Source organism: Anguilla anguilla, chromosome 18 (genome assembly GCF_013347855.1).
Source record: "Anguilla anguilla isolate fAngAng1 chromosome 18, fAngAng1.pri, whole genome shotgun sequence".
Taxonomy (NCBI): domain Eukaryota; kingdom Metazoa; phylum Chordata; class Actinopteri; order Anguilliformes; family Anguillidae; genus Anguilla; species Anguilla anguilla.
The window spans coordinates 7595068-7610897 of record NC_049218.1 but is presented as its reverse complement, the minus strand read 5'-3'; the positions used below and the strand labels follow the sequence as shown (position 1 = coordinate 7610897).

Below are 15830 nucleotides of genomic sequence, written 5' to 3'. Positions count from 1 at the left end.
TGAGCTACATTTTCTGTGAGAAATGTAGCTACCATCTAGCTCACATGCACACACTGCTGCCCAAATTCTAAAGCTCCATTTTTCCATCCCTACTCTTGACTATATTAGGTGATTCTAACCAAAGATAAAATGCATACGTTACATAATCTCATTGCTGAACGCAAGCAATGTGTGTGTATTGCAGCTGTTAAATCTGGAATTCACAACAGTACTGCTTTGTAATAGTCACACACACACAGAAGGAATAAAACAAGTGACACTAATTTCACAAACTGTGACACACAAAAGCTTAAATGTTAAAATAAGGTTTGTTAAGGACTGAATTTACAGATGTTTTATCATTTGTGTACAGGCAGTTACTCACATGTATGTGTATACTTGTTGGGTAAATCAGCATTACTTCAGTCATTAAGATCAAACACCACTTAGAAACAGGGAAACAAATCTGCATTATGTGCTTTCATGCGACAGAAAACCATACATCTTAAAAGATGTGACTTAGTAAATTAGCCATCCAGTAATCAAACCACAAAATCGATTGTGTAAAATCTAAAGAATTTGTCAGTGAAAATTAAAATCCACCTGAACTGTAAAAAGACCATGTAAAGAAGAAAAACCTATCAAGCAATAAATTAGAAAAATGCACAACACAGATCCAGTGTATTGAAAACCATTAGCTTTCATACAAAACAAATTGTCCTGCTTATTGAAAGACAAAATAAAAGGCAAAAAATAGAAAATACAAATGAGATGAGACATACCATGTAAACAAGTAAATTACATTTTTTGGTATATATTTTCAGTAATGTAAAGACGCTTCTTTACAAATGGATGAATATCACTGGTAGACTTAATAGCAAAGCCTTTCAAATCTATATCTCTGTGTATAAAAATAGAGAACATGTATTTTTGAAGTGAAATAGTCTCTAAACCAACAACTATCTTTGAGCCTGAACAGTTTGAAGTTTTACATTAAAACAGTACCCAAACTAACATCCAAAATATCAGTCAAACAATAAAATCAAATTTAAAAAAGATTAAAGAAAAGCTACAAAAACCACATTAGTACACAAAATAGACATTTTTCTACATCAGTGCAGTTTCTAAGACACTCATACATTTGGGGGAAGGGAACATAAACAAAATATATCACTGGACACAATCCACTATGGCAGAAACATTTGGGCTCCTCATGGATCCAAACCTTATGAAGCAGTGTCATCCATTATAACGCCTATGTTCAGTTTATATAACCAGCCTTTACGAAGCCCAGTGTCATCCATTCTCATGCCTATGTTCAGTTTATATAACCAGCCATTATGAAGCCCAGTGTCATTCATTATAACGACTACCTTCAGTTTATCACAAGCTTCCTTTGACCTCTGCATTAGCCTAGATGGAAATCTCAGCCTTATGTGATTGCTAAGTTTGTAAGCAAAAAATATATGATAATGACAAGTGTACAAGTGATCATCCACAGAGATGCACAATTGCAGTAATGACACATCTCGTGTGACACTTTCAACCGTTTTAGTCATAGCTCAGAATGTAATACAACTACTGGAGAGAGAACTAATTCTTAATACAATGTGCACATTTTACATTTTTAAAAGGCTAGTCAAAAGTATTTTTAGTCTGGACACACTGCCTTCATCTGAGAAAGCACAGATTTTGCCTGAAAGTGTTTCCAAACTGAGCTATAAATGGTCACCACAGGTGACAAGTTAATTATAGAGGAACTGCGAATCCAATCTATTTTCGGGACGGCAGAAAAATCCTACGGCGACAGGCCCGTGATTTTGCGCTGTTGTATTCAGCAACTCCATTAATGGCAAAGAGCAATGTGGGTCTGCTAAATCTGGGCTTGTCAGAACCTCAGTTTTACGTATTATCCAAAAATGTAACACTTCCTGCAGTGCAATTTGCTAGTTCAGTGTGGTTCATCGCCAAAATTAACGCAAGACAAATTACAGACATGTAACTTGCCTACATCATGTCACAACACTGTCTTACCAACCCTCTACACTTCAGTACACATCTAATGTTACAACACACGGTCAAATGTCCGGTGATAAATCAGCTCTTACATAATGCCCCTGCTGGACTCAAATGTACACTGTTAAGAGTTTGACACTGGGCATTTTACTGTGCACGGCAAACCTAGTTAAATTACATAAGAACAACAGACAATTGAGACCAAAGATTTCAAAGTATAATAAACAAAATATTTGGAATACAAGAAAACACAAATATCGCCCCCAACAGACTGGAGATTTTTATCTGGTTAACATCTTTACAGATTCCACAACAAATTGTACTACGTAAAGAACTTATATTGTCAGAGCTTACCTGCACGACTTGCAGGCTTGTATGCTCTCAACATTTTCCCTTAACTTTGACTTGCATGGTATAAATGCAAACATTAGTTTATTACAAGTTTATTTTAGTGATTGCTGAATTTTCAACTTGTTCATGGAAAAAAAATCTTGCTTTTAATTGCTAGTCAAAGTTGAAAATGTAGACTGAAACCTAGCCACACCTCAAAATGAAAAATGTTTCATGGATTCAGTGGATACGATGACATCAGATTTCTTATAAATATATTAAACATCTGTTGATTTAAAATGACTGAATACTTGTATTTATAATTGGGTGTGAGCTGAAGCTATGCATTATACTGTACTGCTAAAGCTTCACTTGACCCACTGTATCCCTGTGGGTAGAATAAAGCAGTGTCTTCAGACTGTAAATAAAACTTTAAAAACCTTAACAATTATGAAACTGAATGAAATGTGCTTTATACACCATGTTACCATTACCTGCATGATTATTTGATATTATAACCCTGGTAGTGTTGCAACTACTAGCAGCAAGCCTGTAATAATATAATGTACAGCATACCTCAGAAACAGCATGGGCACTAAGGGGAAAGCAATACTGCTAAAAAAACAGTGTGAGGGAAAGTCCGCAGTGTTTGAAATAAAGAGGGGATACAACAAAATTATACCGTTCACAAAAGAGGTCAAAAGTAGGTACCTGAAAATGAGGTTTCATTTGGCATATTAAAAAATAAAATAAATAAAAATAAAACATTCTAAAAGAGTCCAATTATGATTACCACTGCTTTGATTATTGGTTCATTTAAACTAGGGTACATCCTACAAAATGAAATTAACCTTTAAAAAAAAAAAAGCCCACTGTACTTTGAGTAATCCACAATCAATAGAAGATTAATGTGGGTGCTATTTGTCATCACTTGCATGTTGTGAGCATTCCCTGTGCCATTCCCATCTTGGAGGTTCTCCTGTGTTCCTAGTTCTTCGCCAGAGGAAAGTGTGACTCATTTCTGCTAAATGTTCCCTTTTTGCTTCGGGGGGAATATGAAACTTAATCAGTCAGGGAAACTCCATACGACGCAGGCGTTTCTACCTCCATACCACTCGCCTGACCAGTCAATCAGTCACCGCCATATTTAAACGTCTTGAAAAAAATATCCACTGAAAAGGGACCTGCGAAAAGCATAAATAAAAAAAAGTGGTACAAACCAAACAACTGATTTGTCTTGTCCAGGTAAAGCTAAAACAAAAATCAAAACTGAAAAAACAACCGGCGGGGGGGGTGGGGGAATTAAAAAAAAAAAAAAGTTTTAAAAAAGTACATAAAACGTAGTGCTCTGCTCCCTCAGAAGCAGATGACATCATCAGTGGAAGCGGTACTTGCGGGCGGGTTTCAGGCTGATGTAAGTCTTCTTCATGTCCTCGGCCTCCTCCTTCTTCACCTGGTGGTACCTCTCCCCTTTTGTTGTCACCACCTGGTTACCGTGGTAACGCACAAGCTTCTTGGGCGCCTGTTGTATGCAAACGAGAGTGTCGGAAACATCTGGAAACACTCCTCCTCCTCCACAGCCTAATTGCGCTATCATACTCAGCAGCTCTTATGTTATCATGATGGCTTCCTCGCGCACAAAGCTAATATCACACTGTGACAACAGAAATGCCCCAACATACAACAGAGGTATTAAAGACTGTTCCATTTCAGTTCCATCTAAACCGGTTTATTCAAGTTAAAAAAAAGCCCTCACGTCTTTAGGAGTAACGGGTCTGTGGATCTTCTTGTCTTCCTCATTGTCCACCAACATGTATCTGAAAGAATCATCAAAATGCAACGTATTTCAATATCACTGAAAACGAATGCAGCCCAAGGACCAGCTTTCAATCCAAACTGAACCCTTTGAATAGAATATGGGTTTTTGATTAAGGATCTGTTTGTGAGAGGGTGGATAGTTCAAGATAACTGCAAAAAAAAAAATTTTTTCAATAAAACTTAAAAAATTTCAGATACCTGTCAAAACGTTAATTTTCTAAAATTGAAAACTGGGATTTCAAAGGAGTGTGGTGTTGATTTTTCAGGCCTGACACCGCCACTGACTGCAAGGATTACAGACCAAGCCTGCCGTCGAACCGTGACTCACTTCTCAAGAATGCTCGCTTTCAACTTTTCGTCAGCTACCGAAGAAATGGTCTTTCCGTGGTTCACCTGGAAAATTCAAAACATCCGTCAAAACTTCAGCCGCACGCAAGCAAGGAAGAAGCGATAACGAGCCTGTACAGCGCCGGATTCCCGTCAGGACCGCACAGAGTGCTCCGGGGTCGTCCGCTTCCTTCCGGCACCCAGGCACGTGGATCAGAGCTTTTATACCAGTCCTGGTCTGGCGTGGAGCTGCTGGTATTAAAGCCCTGATCCACCGGCACGGGCAGCGAAACCAATCAGACGACGCACAGCGTCCGCGCCGCTCCCGGTGTTAATCAGGCACGATGTACACAGAGTGACAGGTCTCTCATCCCTCGTCCAGTAAACATTTCCAACAGCTGAACACACACATCCAGCAGTGCAAGCTCTACAGATCTGGAAAACAGTTATGACTCATTACTGCATCTCCTGTATAACAACTCAATATGTACTCAATGTAAATATTATTAGAGTGTAAAACAGTGGTAACCAACCCTGTTCCCGGATATCTACCATCCTGCAGGTTTACATTTACAATGCTGATCTGGCACATCTGATTACACTAATTAGCAGCTCAATGAGATTTCTAGCTCTTGTGGTTGGTTAGGGTTGGATTGAAAACCAACAGGACGGTAGATCTCCAGGATCAAGACTGGCTACCACTGGTGTACAATTCTGTTAGCTGTGTAAAATTATTTTGTTTGAAAAAAAAAATCACCAGGAGATTTTCAGGTGCACCAAGAGCAAACATGCTATTAGTTCTGAGATCTCAGGATTTGATTGGCTGCGACTGGTTACACACGTTAAGGGGCGGGGCTTGGCTGAGCTGCAGGTCTCCTTCGATGATGAGCCGGACTGCCTCCTCCATGTCGCCCTTGGCGATGCTCAGGGCGCTCCTGGCCTCGGTCACACTGCATTTTGGGAACATCTCCAGGAGGTGCTGCACCTGGCCGGTACCTTCTCCGTCACCCTCCTGAAAGCAAAGGGTTAGCAGGGGCACACAAGGCTTCATGAAATCAAACACAGGCCGAGCGAGCTCCCACACACTGATCAGTGAACCACTGACCCCAAACGTTCATCATGTGGGTTGGTATGGGGAGAAGAACCTTCACATAACCTTTACACACAGAGAGTGGACAATGCGTGGAATAACCTGCTGTAGTCACATAGTACAGGCAGAAACTCTGGGGATTTTCAAGACTAGGCTTGATATGGTGTTAGACACAATCTAGTCTGTAGGTAATCAGGGCACTAGGTACAATTTAGTCAGGAAAATGGCGAGCATCGTTGGGCTGAATGGCCTGTTCTCATCATTCTATCATTAAACCTCTCTCTCCTGTCAGTGCAGTGAACTCGCATGGTCACTGCCTTCTTGTTTACTTTCTGCACCACAGCTCTAAATGCCCTCCATCTTAAACTATCAAGTAACCAGCATGCTCAATGTCAGTGCTAATTCTGACTGGTGGCAGTACCTTGGCTGTGGCGCCCTCTGGTGGTGCTGTGAAGTCCTGCTGTTGCACAGAGAAGGATGCTGAGGCAGTACCATCTTTCAGTGAAGACTCCGACCCCATCTTTGGCTGACCGCTTTCTTTAATCATACACACACACAATTACAGAAGTCGAACTACCAATATTACATCATTTCTCTGTCCAAATGAATTCAGGTGTAACACCATTGTTTTGTTTCTGCAATACAAAACCCTTGGCAAAGTTTCAAAACATCAAGTGACAAAATACGTTAGCAAGAAAAACTCCTCATAAAACGCTTATTAAATTAATATATAAGCTTAATGTTGGTTACTGCATTTTAGCAGTGTGTGTTTACATATACAGATACATTTATATATAGTACCTTTTAAAAGTATCCTGATCTCAAGTGGAATCTTGATTGCATTAGCATCAACTTTTTTGCTATGGAAAATCAATATTTCAGGTGCCAAACGCAAACTCACAGCTTTGTGAATAAGCTACATTTATTAGTCATAACTGCATATTACCTGTATTCCGAGCCATTGCCAGTTTTGAAGACAGGTTAAACATCATCTCACATACTTTGACACTGCAATAAATAAATAAAAAATGCAATTAAATGCCTTTAAATTACACCAAACGCCACATGAAAGAACGTTGTACACAGCTAGAGAATAAATTAACTACTTGTTAAAACTGACCTCCTCTGCTTCAAATACCAGTGTAACTAAATATTCAGTCTAGCCAGCGAATGAAAACTCAACTTAACATGGAAGCGGGTAACTTTTATGCCCAAACTTGGGCCTGGTTACACCGTGACGGCATATCCCACCTGTCTATTTCAGCGAATCCGGGGATGTAGGCCTCCAGCATTTCCACAAACACCTCCACGTCAAAGTTCTCCTCCACGCTGTCCTGGGAGCCCAAGTCCTCCAGTACACCCGTTATATAGGAAAGGATCACGTCATCAAGCGTGCTGCTCACGAGCAAAACACACGGACTTGAGAAAGGTGTCATTTCCCCGGTACTAACAAAAATTACACGCGTTAAAAAAGCAGGACTATTTTGTCATTCAGTGTTTACCATGTTTACGCACTGGACCGTGTTCGTAGCTCTACAGTATGTCGAAGATAGTAGGGAAATTAAGCTTACCTGAGGTCTGCGTTGGGAATATATGACTGGATGAACTCGTACAATGCGTCCTGAATTATTTTATGAAGATCCATTGTGACCTGGTGCAACTGGAGAGAGACCACATAAAAGTGAACACATTCCGCATCTCTCTTAAGTATTATCGGCAGAATGTGTGATTGCAGGCTTCAGTGAACAAATGCGAGTAGTAAACAAAAGCGGTATTTTACCTAGAATTTCCCTGAACGATGCAATTAGCCACCAAATTGTAGATCACTCGCTTTTCCCCCTTTGTCCGGAGTCAGAGGCTTGCATGATGAATGAAACACCATTTAGTAATATAAATATTTAGCTTCGCTAACTTGCTAGCTAATTAGCCAAACGTGCGTTTTCTGTGCAGTTCAATGTAAACTGAGAATGTCTCTATTTTTATAGCTGGTCAGCCTTTCAATAAATTGATGTAATATTCTCCCTTTGGCTAAAAAGAGAGAAATGTGTTTGCTGGCCAAGGCTGAATGTCTATTTAGCAAGCTAGTGGACCGGTAGCCATTAAGACTGCCTTACTAAAATTATCAGAGCTCGCAATTCACAATCTTGCAGGCGCCGTGTACGCCTGCGCAGAATCCGATGGAAATTGCAGTCGAACTCCGTAACGGCTGATGTGCAACAAGAAACCCTAAAGGCGGCTGCATACCAGCGTACCACCCACAGAACTGTGGTACCATCCCAGCATCGCCTCGCCTGCTCCCAGCGCTGACTGAAAACAAAGACCTCTTCACATAGACGGGGGTTGGCAACCACACAAATGTCCCAGTAAATGCTGTCGCCACCTAGTTTGGAAGTGCCATTAATACTAATGATATGGAGAAAGTGCCCCAAGCACCAGTTGAGAATCAGTTTTTCCATCATGCAATAAGCAACTACAAACGTGCCCTGAACAAAACTGTATGGCCTTTTTTCTTTTTTAATTCTACATTGTGGATATATGAAAGTGCTGAACACAAAAGTATTTTTATTTTCATTTTATTTTTTATTGTTGCGATTATCAATTTGAGATGTTTTGAATGTGTATCAGGTATTTTCAGAATTTATTTTCTTACCTGCTTTGTTGCACAACTGACACTTATTTAATGGGATGTTATTTACCTAAGGCTGAGGCTGGCAAGATGCTGGGTTGGCTGAGTAAAATGCATGGGTTTCAAATTTAAAAAATGCTTTTATTAGCCCATTTATTGTGGCAAAAAGGAAAAATAAGCATTTGGTATTAATAGACTGTAGTCTGGGAATATCTGTTGTGTGCAGAAAATTATTCTTAGAAATTGTGTTACTACACGCAGAGAATTTTATAGGCCTCTATGTAACAAAGTGCCAAACCTACTGTGGAACCATTATGGCTGTTCATGTTGCTTATGTTATGTATTAATGACTACTACTGGCTTTGACCCTAATAGACGGGCATCATCTCTTCCCCCTGTCACCATTTTTGCATGCACTGACACAAGTCGTTCTGGATGACAGCGTCTGCCCAAATACCTAAATTCAACAAGACTGCAAAGTATGAATTTGCAATACTACATCTGGGATATTGCATCCAATGCAAAGGGTTCCACTGTTTTAAAAACAGTGTGTTGCAACAGCAGTATTTGTTAGATCGACATCCTTGGGCTAAAATCGCCATGATTTATTTCATTTGCGATTGATTTGTAAATAAAATCCAGTTGGCAGTTTGGCCTTTTTTCCCAGAACAAAGGGTGCTGTGGACAATGGCTTTTATATCGGCTGTGCAGCACAGTGGCTTTTGGTTTGTCTGGCAGAGTCAGACTTGGGCCACTTTGGCCGGATTGGTGTTCCAGAAATCAGCCTGGCAGCCCGGATTATGTGGGCAGCCAGCTGCATAAGCCACAGCTGTTCTCAGCCACTTTCAGCACACTTCAATATGACAGCGCAGGATTCCAGGCGTAGGCCAAGCACTCCCTCTCGCATCGGCAGCAGGGACTAGAGGAAACCATCCTACAACTCTTGGCAGGCCCTATTCAGTAGTATTGGGAGGTCTGATTCATTAAAATGAATCAGTATGTTTGAGTCAGTTGATCTAAATGAATCGTACTTTTGGAGTCATTGAGTCGTTCAATTTATTTTCACAGACTGCAGTGTGCCTCCTACGTGATGCTTCGGTTTGGTTCTGCTGTGTTAAAAAAATAAATAATCACTTTTGCCAAACATAGGGGAGAGCAGGGAAATAACTAATGGTTTTTGTGTTTGTGTTTCTGAAAATATAACTAGAGATAGATTAATCTTTTTTTAATACACACAACCTTGGCTATGAAATTCTACATACATTTTTGTTTTAATTATTCTCATTCTTTATTAAAGTTCTTATTTCACCTTATCTTATTATTCTTAATTCCTTATTCTTATTTCTTGACTGTTGTTTTTCGTTTGCAACCAACAAAGGACGGATTACAAGAATATAACATATGCTATTTTATTAAAAGCACTATTAAAACACACTATTTAGCAGTGTGGGACAATTTCTAATGAATATGTAGCTTTATTGATACAGAATGCGTTGGGTAATGCCAACTGAAAATATACTCTTTAATTCACGTTTTATTTAGACTACATTATAACATGCAGTCGAAGAGCTCGGTTAAGTTGTAAGCAAATCGCTTTCAGGTAAGTGCTTGTCGTTGCAATTACGAAGACGTTTAGGTGAGGGAAAGCGGTGGGGATCCAGCAACAGCGTAACTAGTTCATTGCGGATCCGGTCCCTACACATCTTCAATACTGCCGCTGCTTTCAGTTCAGGGACTATCGCTTCTGATCCAGCGGATCAATACTCGTTGGATAATTGCTAGTACACAGTCCAATGGTGAAAATAATTCAACAGGAACATCTGCTGCTTCAGCGAATGGTAAGTTCGCAATTTAATGAGAGCTGATCCAAATGAACGAATCTTTACATGGAGATGAGTCAGTACGATTGGTTCACCAAAAAAAAAAAAAAAAGAGTTCAAAAAGAACGAATCATTCACGACCGACACACCACTACATCCTACAACTCGTGGCAGACTCTATTCAGTGACTCTGGATCAAAGCACTCCGCTTAGTTGCTGCTTAATGAGCTAGCCTAGCTAACAACACCCAAAAGCAGCCGACTAACTTGATTACCTACGTAAAGAATGCAAAGGAAGCGACCGAAGTACTTACATTTCTAATTTCTCAAATTTTAAATAACATTAACTTCAATGGAATGTACTGTCTAGCTAGCAAACTAATGTGGTCGCGCAACACCAAAATAGCACACAATGTTGTTCAGCTAGACAGACGCAGATGTATAAAGTCATGCAAGAAAGCAACCAAGACCATTAGATGGGTTCATTGGCGTTAAAACGGTACTAAGTAAGCACAGTTATGCTTTGCAGTCTCTTGTGATGGTAACTAGTTATAGTTACCTAGACTAACCTTTCTACTCGTGTACAAAACGTTACTCTGCAGAAGTTAAGCTGTGCTAGCAAACTAGCATGCTAACTGCTAAAGTCTTCAACTAGCTAAGTGATAGCTTGCCGTTACCTTACCTGTTGTTCGTCCGCAAAATAGAATTTGAGTTCAATCTGAACAGCTAATGATAAACTGCTTACTTTAAGCGAATCTAACTATCGGTAACATGGCGAGCACAGCACAGAACAGCCCGCCGTCGTCCAGGTTTGAAACGTGTGGCGTCACTTCCCCAAACAGAAAATGTGATTTCTACTGTCTATCAGTTTGACTCAGTGAGCAGTTCATTGGTTTGTCCTAAAAGACGTTCATAATCATGACAAATTTATTTGGCTTTGTTCGCAGCGGAAGATTTCTAAGCACTGCTCACGAGAACGGTTTGCTGTAGACGTATGTACTTATAGCAAGGAGTACCCAGGATATGGGGTTGTCATGACGAACTGTGGGGAGATGAACCATATGGGGAGATGGCGTCCTCTGACGTCGAGTCCTTGAAAATATTTCACGGTACTTTCTTGAGCAAGATCTTCAGTATGAATTTTCTCTTTATGAATCGTGGGAATACAATTTTGATTGGTGAAATGTGTGATGCAGTCTGTAGGACGGCAGACTTTTGAGCCAGAGTTTCCCCGTGTCGCCTGGGGTTAGCATGGCACCATCTGAGTTGTGATTCCTTTTCTATCTGTTATCCCCTCTGCTTTCTACCCGTCGTATTTAAGCGAAAATATGAAAGGAAGGGGGTCTGTCCACTCTGTTTATTTTCCTTTTTACAATAAAGGAATCTTGGTTCACTCATCAACAGAATGAGTTACCCTCTTAGTCTGTGTAAAACATGTCAATTAACAGATCTGCTGTGTTCAAAATGCTGTTTTCACAAAGCTGTACCAATTCCCACTGTCCATGTCCCATTGGAAATATTCCACCGCTCTAGTGTGACAATTGGAGTCATTCGCATTTCAAACCTGTGTCTCTTGTGTTTTGAGTGCATAGAAAATTGGTTCTGAATTAATCGTACATATGTGTGCCTTCTGGAAAATCTAACCATGATTGTATATTCGCAGCAGTGTATTAAAAAATATTGCAGAGCGAATAATTTGCATCTTTGCCCAAATACTGTGAAATGTTGGAATGTCTAGATAGTGTATTTTAATATTTTCAGAATATCCCATTTCCATTAGTGGTCTCTTGTGCAAGGGATGTTCATTAAATGACACTGGCGCTCCGGGCTTTATGAAAAACTACTTCTGTGAGGTTTTTCCCGAGGCTGTTGAAGCCCCTGTATATTAGTGCATGATCAGGCCGCCTGTAGCTTAAACTGGATAATGACACATTATAATGGCAAAGTTCTCCCAGACAGCTATAAAACAGAATTATAATGTCATCTTGGAAAGGCATTTTCAAGAGATGGCACATTTTGGCTTGGCAAGATGATGTCAGAATTGGGCAAGCTTCAGGGGCTTCTGATAAGAAGCTGCAAAGGGCAGAAATATTTAACGGGGGACTTATCCTCAGGGCAAGTCGTTAATTTGTGATTACAGCTTTGTTCACCAAAGATATTTTATCATTCATTTAAGATTTTAAGTCGCTCCCTCAATATTTTTGTCCGCTTCGTGTTCCCTTACAGCCTTCATACTGTGGTCTCAATTATATTGTGTTGCTTTTGATCATTTTGAGGAAGAGTTGGGAGAACCTGGAAACCTTTCCTAGAGCAACATCCAAAACTTCCATGTTAGCCAACACTACTACATCAGGATTGACCATTGTACAGTCCTGAGTGCATTTACTTGATACTTGCAAAGTAGTGACTTCTAACGTGTGCCGCACCCCTGCATGTGTGCACCTGTGTAAGCCTCAGAGAAAGGTAGTGTGTTTCTACAATAGTCTGTTATACGACATTGACTCTAGGTGGCAACATTCTCAAGAAAATCAATGTGCAAAGTTCACGGGTGGATATTTACCCATTTGACTTATATAATACATAATGACATTTCATAAATGTTTTCTTCAGCACAAAAAACTGTTCACTTGCAGAAAAATAACTTCTTTCTTAAAGTGCAATCAACTTACGTAAAGCATGAAAATACAAATAGGCTATATATAAAATTTTTAAAAAGATTATAGACATCTAAGAACATTTTTTATATACTTAAACAGGAAATATATCACAGGATACACATTACATACAGTATGGATGTCCTGTCTAAAGTACCGTACCCAGGAAAGTATTGTTTTTACTTTAGAACAAGAAAGTGAGCCAGTACAATATTCAGGGATGTTTTTACTATGCTTAAAGTTGAGGAATTTATACAACATACTGGGTGCTATTTTTTTATATCAGTATAATTCTGCTCAGATTGTTTAAATGTATGCAAAGTAGTCACCTTTTCCCAAATTGTTAGAGAAAAGGAAACATTTCCTTAAAGCAAACTCACACATAGTTTTCTTTGCTAATGTGCACTTGCTGTTCTCAGAATCCCAGTTGCTTTACATTAGCAGGAATACTGTAGCTATGCAATGTTTGATCTATCTCTATGACAAGATCAGTTGGACAATGTTTCTTCAGCTGGTTTCCATTGGTGCATACATTATTCTATAGCTATATTTATGAAGATTGCTGGAGCTTGTGATGCGAGACAAATTTTCGTGAAAACAGACAATTAAGTCTTATCTTATCATCTTATCTTATCTTAACATCTTAGCTTAGCTTAGCTTATCTGTCAGTCTTAAACCGTGAACCTGGGAAAATAACAAATTGTTATTTCAGACCAAAATCAACAGTTCCAGAGGCCCCTAATCCGAAGCTTCTTCTGAAGCTTTTTCTCTGTGGGAAACCCCAATAAAAGCAGTGGACCAATTTGCTTCCTTTAGATCTACTGAACTTGGCTGAAGTCATGGAACAGTGCAACAGTCTCAGTGGACACGGCCATAATTTGCCTTTAAAATTAGTTGCATTAAACAGTGAATCAAATTCCATACTAATCAATAGAAGCAGAAGCAAAGAGTATCTGATCAGCTTAATTTCAGAAATCTGTTTGAAAAAAACCCAAACTAATTTCTGAATTAAAAAAAAAAAAAAAAACAACGAATTTTTTGGCAATTCAAAATGATTCCAGTTCCATATGTGAGCGGTGGGTGTATGAGCTCTGGCCTCCTTTAACAATTTAGTCCATATCCGGTTTGGGCAGGGGGTAAGGCAGACAAATATGGACCAGTTCAGAGTGTGACATTCACGGGCAGCCTCCCTGCCAAGGTGGCAGCTGGCTCTATTTCCCCCAGCCTGTCACAGGGGTCCTTGTTTTCCTAATCGCACCCTCTGCTTGATTGATCAGATCAGGCCTGTTTTTCCAGGCTCCATTTGATTCACTTGTACAGGAGTTTTAAAATTCGTTTTTTTACCATGAAGCTAAACCAGTAAAATACCGAAACCCAAAAAATAAATACATTTTTTAAATACTCTCCATGTAACTCCAAAGCAGCAGTGAAATAGTATAAAGACAATGCTCAGACAATGAACCAGTCCTTTAAGCTGCCCTCATAAATAACCAACTAGGAGGTTTCTATTTGAGTGGAATAGATCTATTTTAAAATATTACAACTGTGAACATATCTGTGGATGCCAGAATGGTAAGGAAAAAACTGAATTAAATCCTCCTTGTACAGTATGGAGGTTTCACTGGATGTTATTGTACACACCACACACACACACACATGCACACACACACGGTGACATTTGCAGGACCATTTATACAGAGTGTACAGTATGTAATTCTGCATAGTAACCATGGTCTTTCTGTGATGTCAATATCCTGTTTGAGTGACTCATATTTCTGTATGACCACACCTGCATTCTAAGCATCAGGCTAATGTAATCCTGGAACAATTTAACAGCTGAAGCAAAGAAATGCAATAAAATGAGCTTTCTCAAAAATAAATTATGCGAAGGTCAACATTTTCCAAATAACAAGTTCAATTCATTGTACCCTTTTCGTTTTGTTTTGTTATGACGCCAGCAATTGCATACGAAATTATACCAAATTAATTTACAAAACAGAAGGGGGGAAAATGCACAGGAGGATATATGCTACTCATACTGTAACACATACTGTTCAGGCAATTACAGAAAGATATATAACTTAAAATTACATTCCAAGTGCAATACAAATAGAATGCATATATGCATTATGATCGCTAGTGACAAGCACTATAATCCTTAATACAATCAATTTGATTCCTAAAATCCTCTGTCAGGAAAGGACAAAATATAATTTAATCAAATACATCCAGTCTAATTCATTCACTTGGAGGTAATTGCAGTAATGGATATGCCAAAGGATCCCATTGCAAACATAACTATTAGGACAACTAAATATTGCCATCGAATCTAATTAGCCTCATCATTGATTTGCCCTCATCTGCGAACAATCGGCTGATAAGGTTATTCGCTGGAAAAGTGATGGAAATTTTTGTCATGAAAATAGTGCATGACCCTGACGTTCCTAATTAATGTCAATGAAAAGAAGTACACTTTATTTATCTGTACACAACAAAACATTAAACCGTGAAACACAAGTAACGTTAGTTACTGGAGCGTTGCAACGGTAGACATACAAGTAATCCTGCACAGAAAACGTAACCGTGGTGTGTAATACGTGGCGATTTTGGACATACTTGTAAAGTCTTTGTTAATTAATACAGTCCCTTCTGAAATCGCCAGCCTCGAAAAGTCTCCATTGAGCCTCGGCAAGTTTTGAAATGCCTGGTTGAGATTAAGCGCGGTCCCGTGGGCACTGTGCCAGATGAGCCGCGCGGTCGGTCGTGATTTTTATCTGAGGCACTATCCTAATCTCCGTCTCAGTCAGCCAAAGGCTCCTACACGCATGAACACCATCGCGAACCAATCTGATGTGGCTGTTGAGACTGGATGTATTAGGGGTGCGCACATTTTATTTATCTTCAAAATAAACTTAAAATGCTCCACATTACTATATTTAAGCCTCTACAAAAATCCACTTGACATTTCAAAAAATGTCATCATAGAATACAAGCTTCAGCAAAGCAGAAAGGAGGAATTTCTCAGAGATAATACATCATATTAATGAAGCACAGACTATGAACCATGATGATTTTATGCCACATAGTTTTATTTGCTGACGTATGCCTTTGATGCCCCATAGAGCTATTTGACACAAAAAGGCCTTCAAAGACAGAATAAAAAAATAAAAC

The 15830-nt window shown here is 39.4% G+C and overlaps 1 protein-coding gene across 2 annotated transcripts; it reads right to left on the bottom strand.

Annotated features, from left to right (window-relative positions):
• Positions 1-289: 289 nt before the first annotated feature.
• Positions 290-10959, bottom strand: cuedc2 (CUE domain containing 2). 2 transcript variants are annotated; one of them, XM_035400482.1, is made up of 10 exons: positions 10688-10959; positions 7341-7418; positions 7132-7220; positions 6812-6955; positions 6507-6568; positions 5982-6097; positions 5312-5482; positions 4472-4536; positions 4082-4142; positions 290-3847 (listed from the first exon to the last, which is right to left on the bottom strand). In XM_035400482.1, exons 3-10 carry the CDS (start codon positions 7203-7205, stop codon positions 3701-3703), a joined length of 840 nt encoding a protein of 279 aa, XP_035256373.1. In that variant the 5' UTR covers positions 7206-7220; positions 7341-7418; positions 10688-10959; the 3' UTR covers positions 290-3700. The 2 variants fall into 2 exon arrangements, with proteins under 2 accessions (XP_035256373.1, XP_035256374.1); XM_035400483.1 differs by lacking the exon at positions 7341-7418.
• Positions 10960-15830: the final 4871 nt, after the last annotated feature.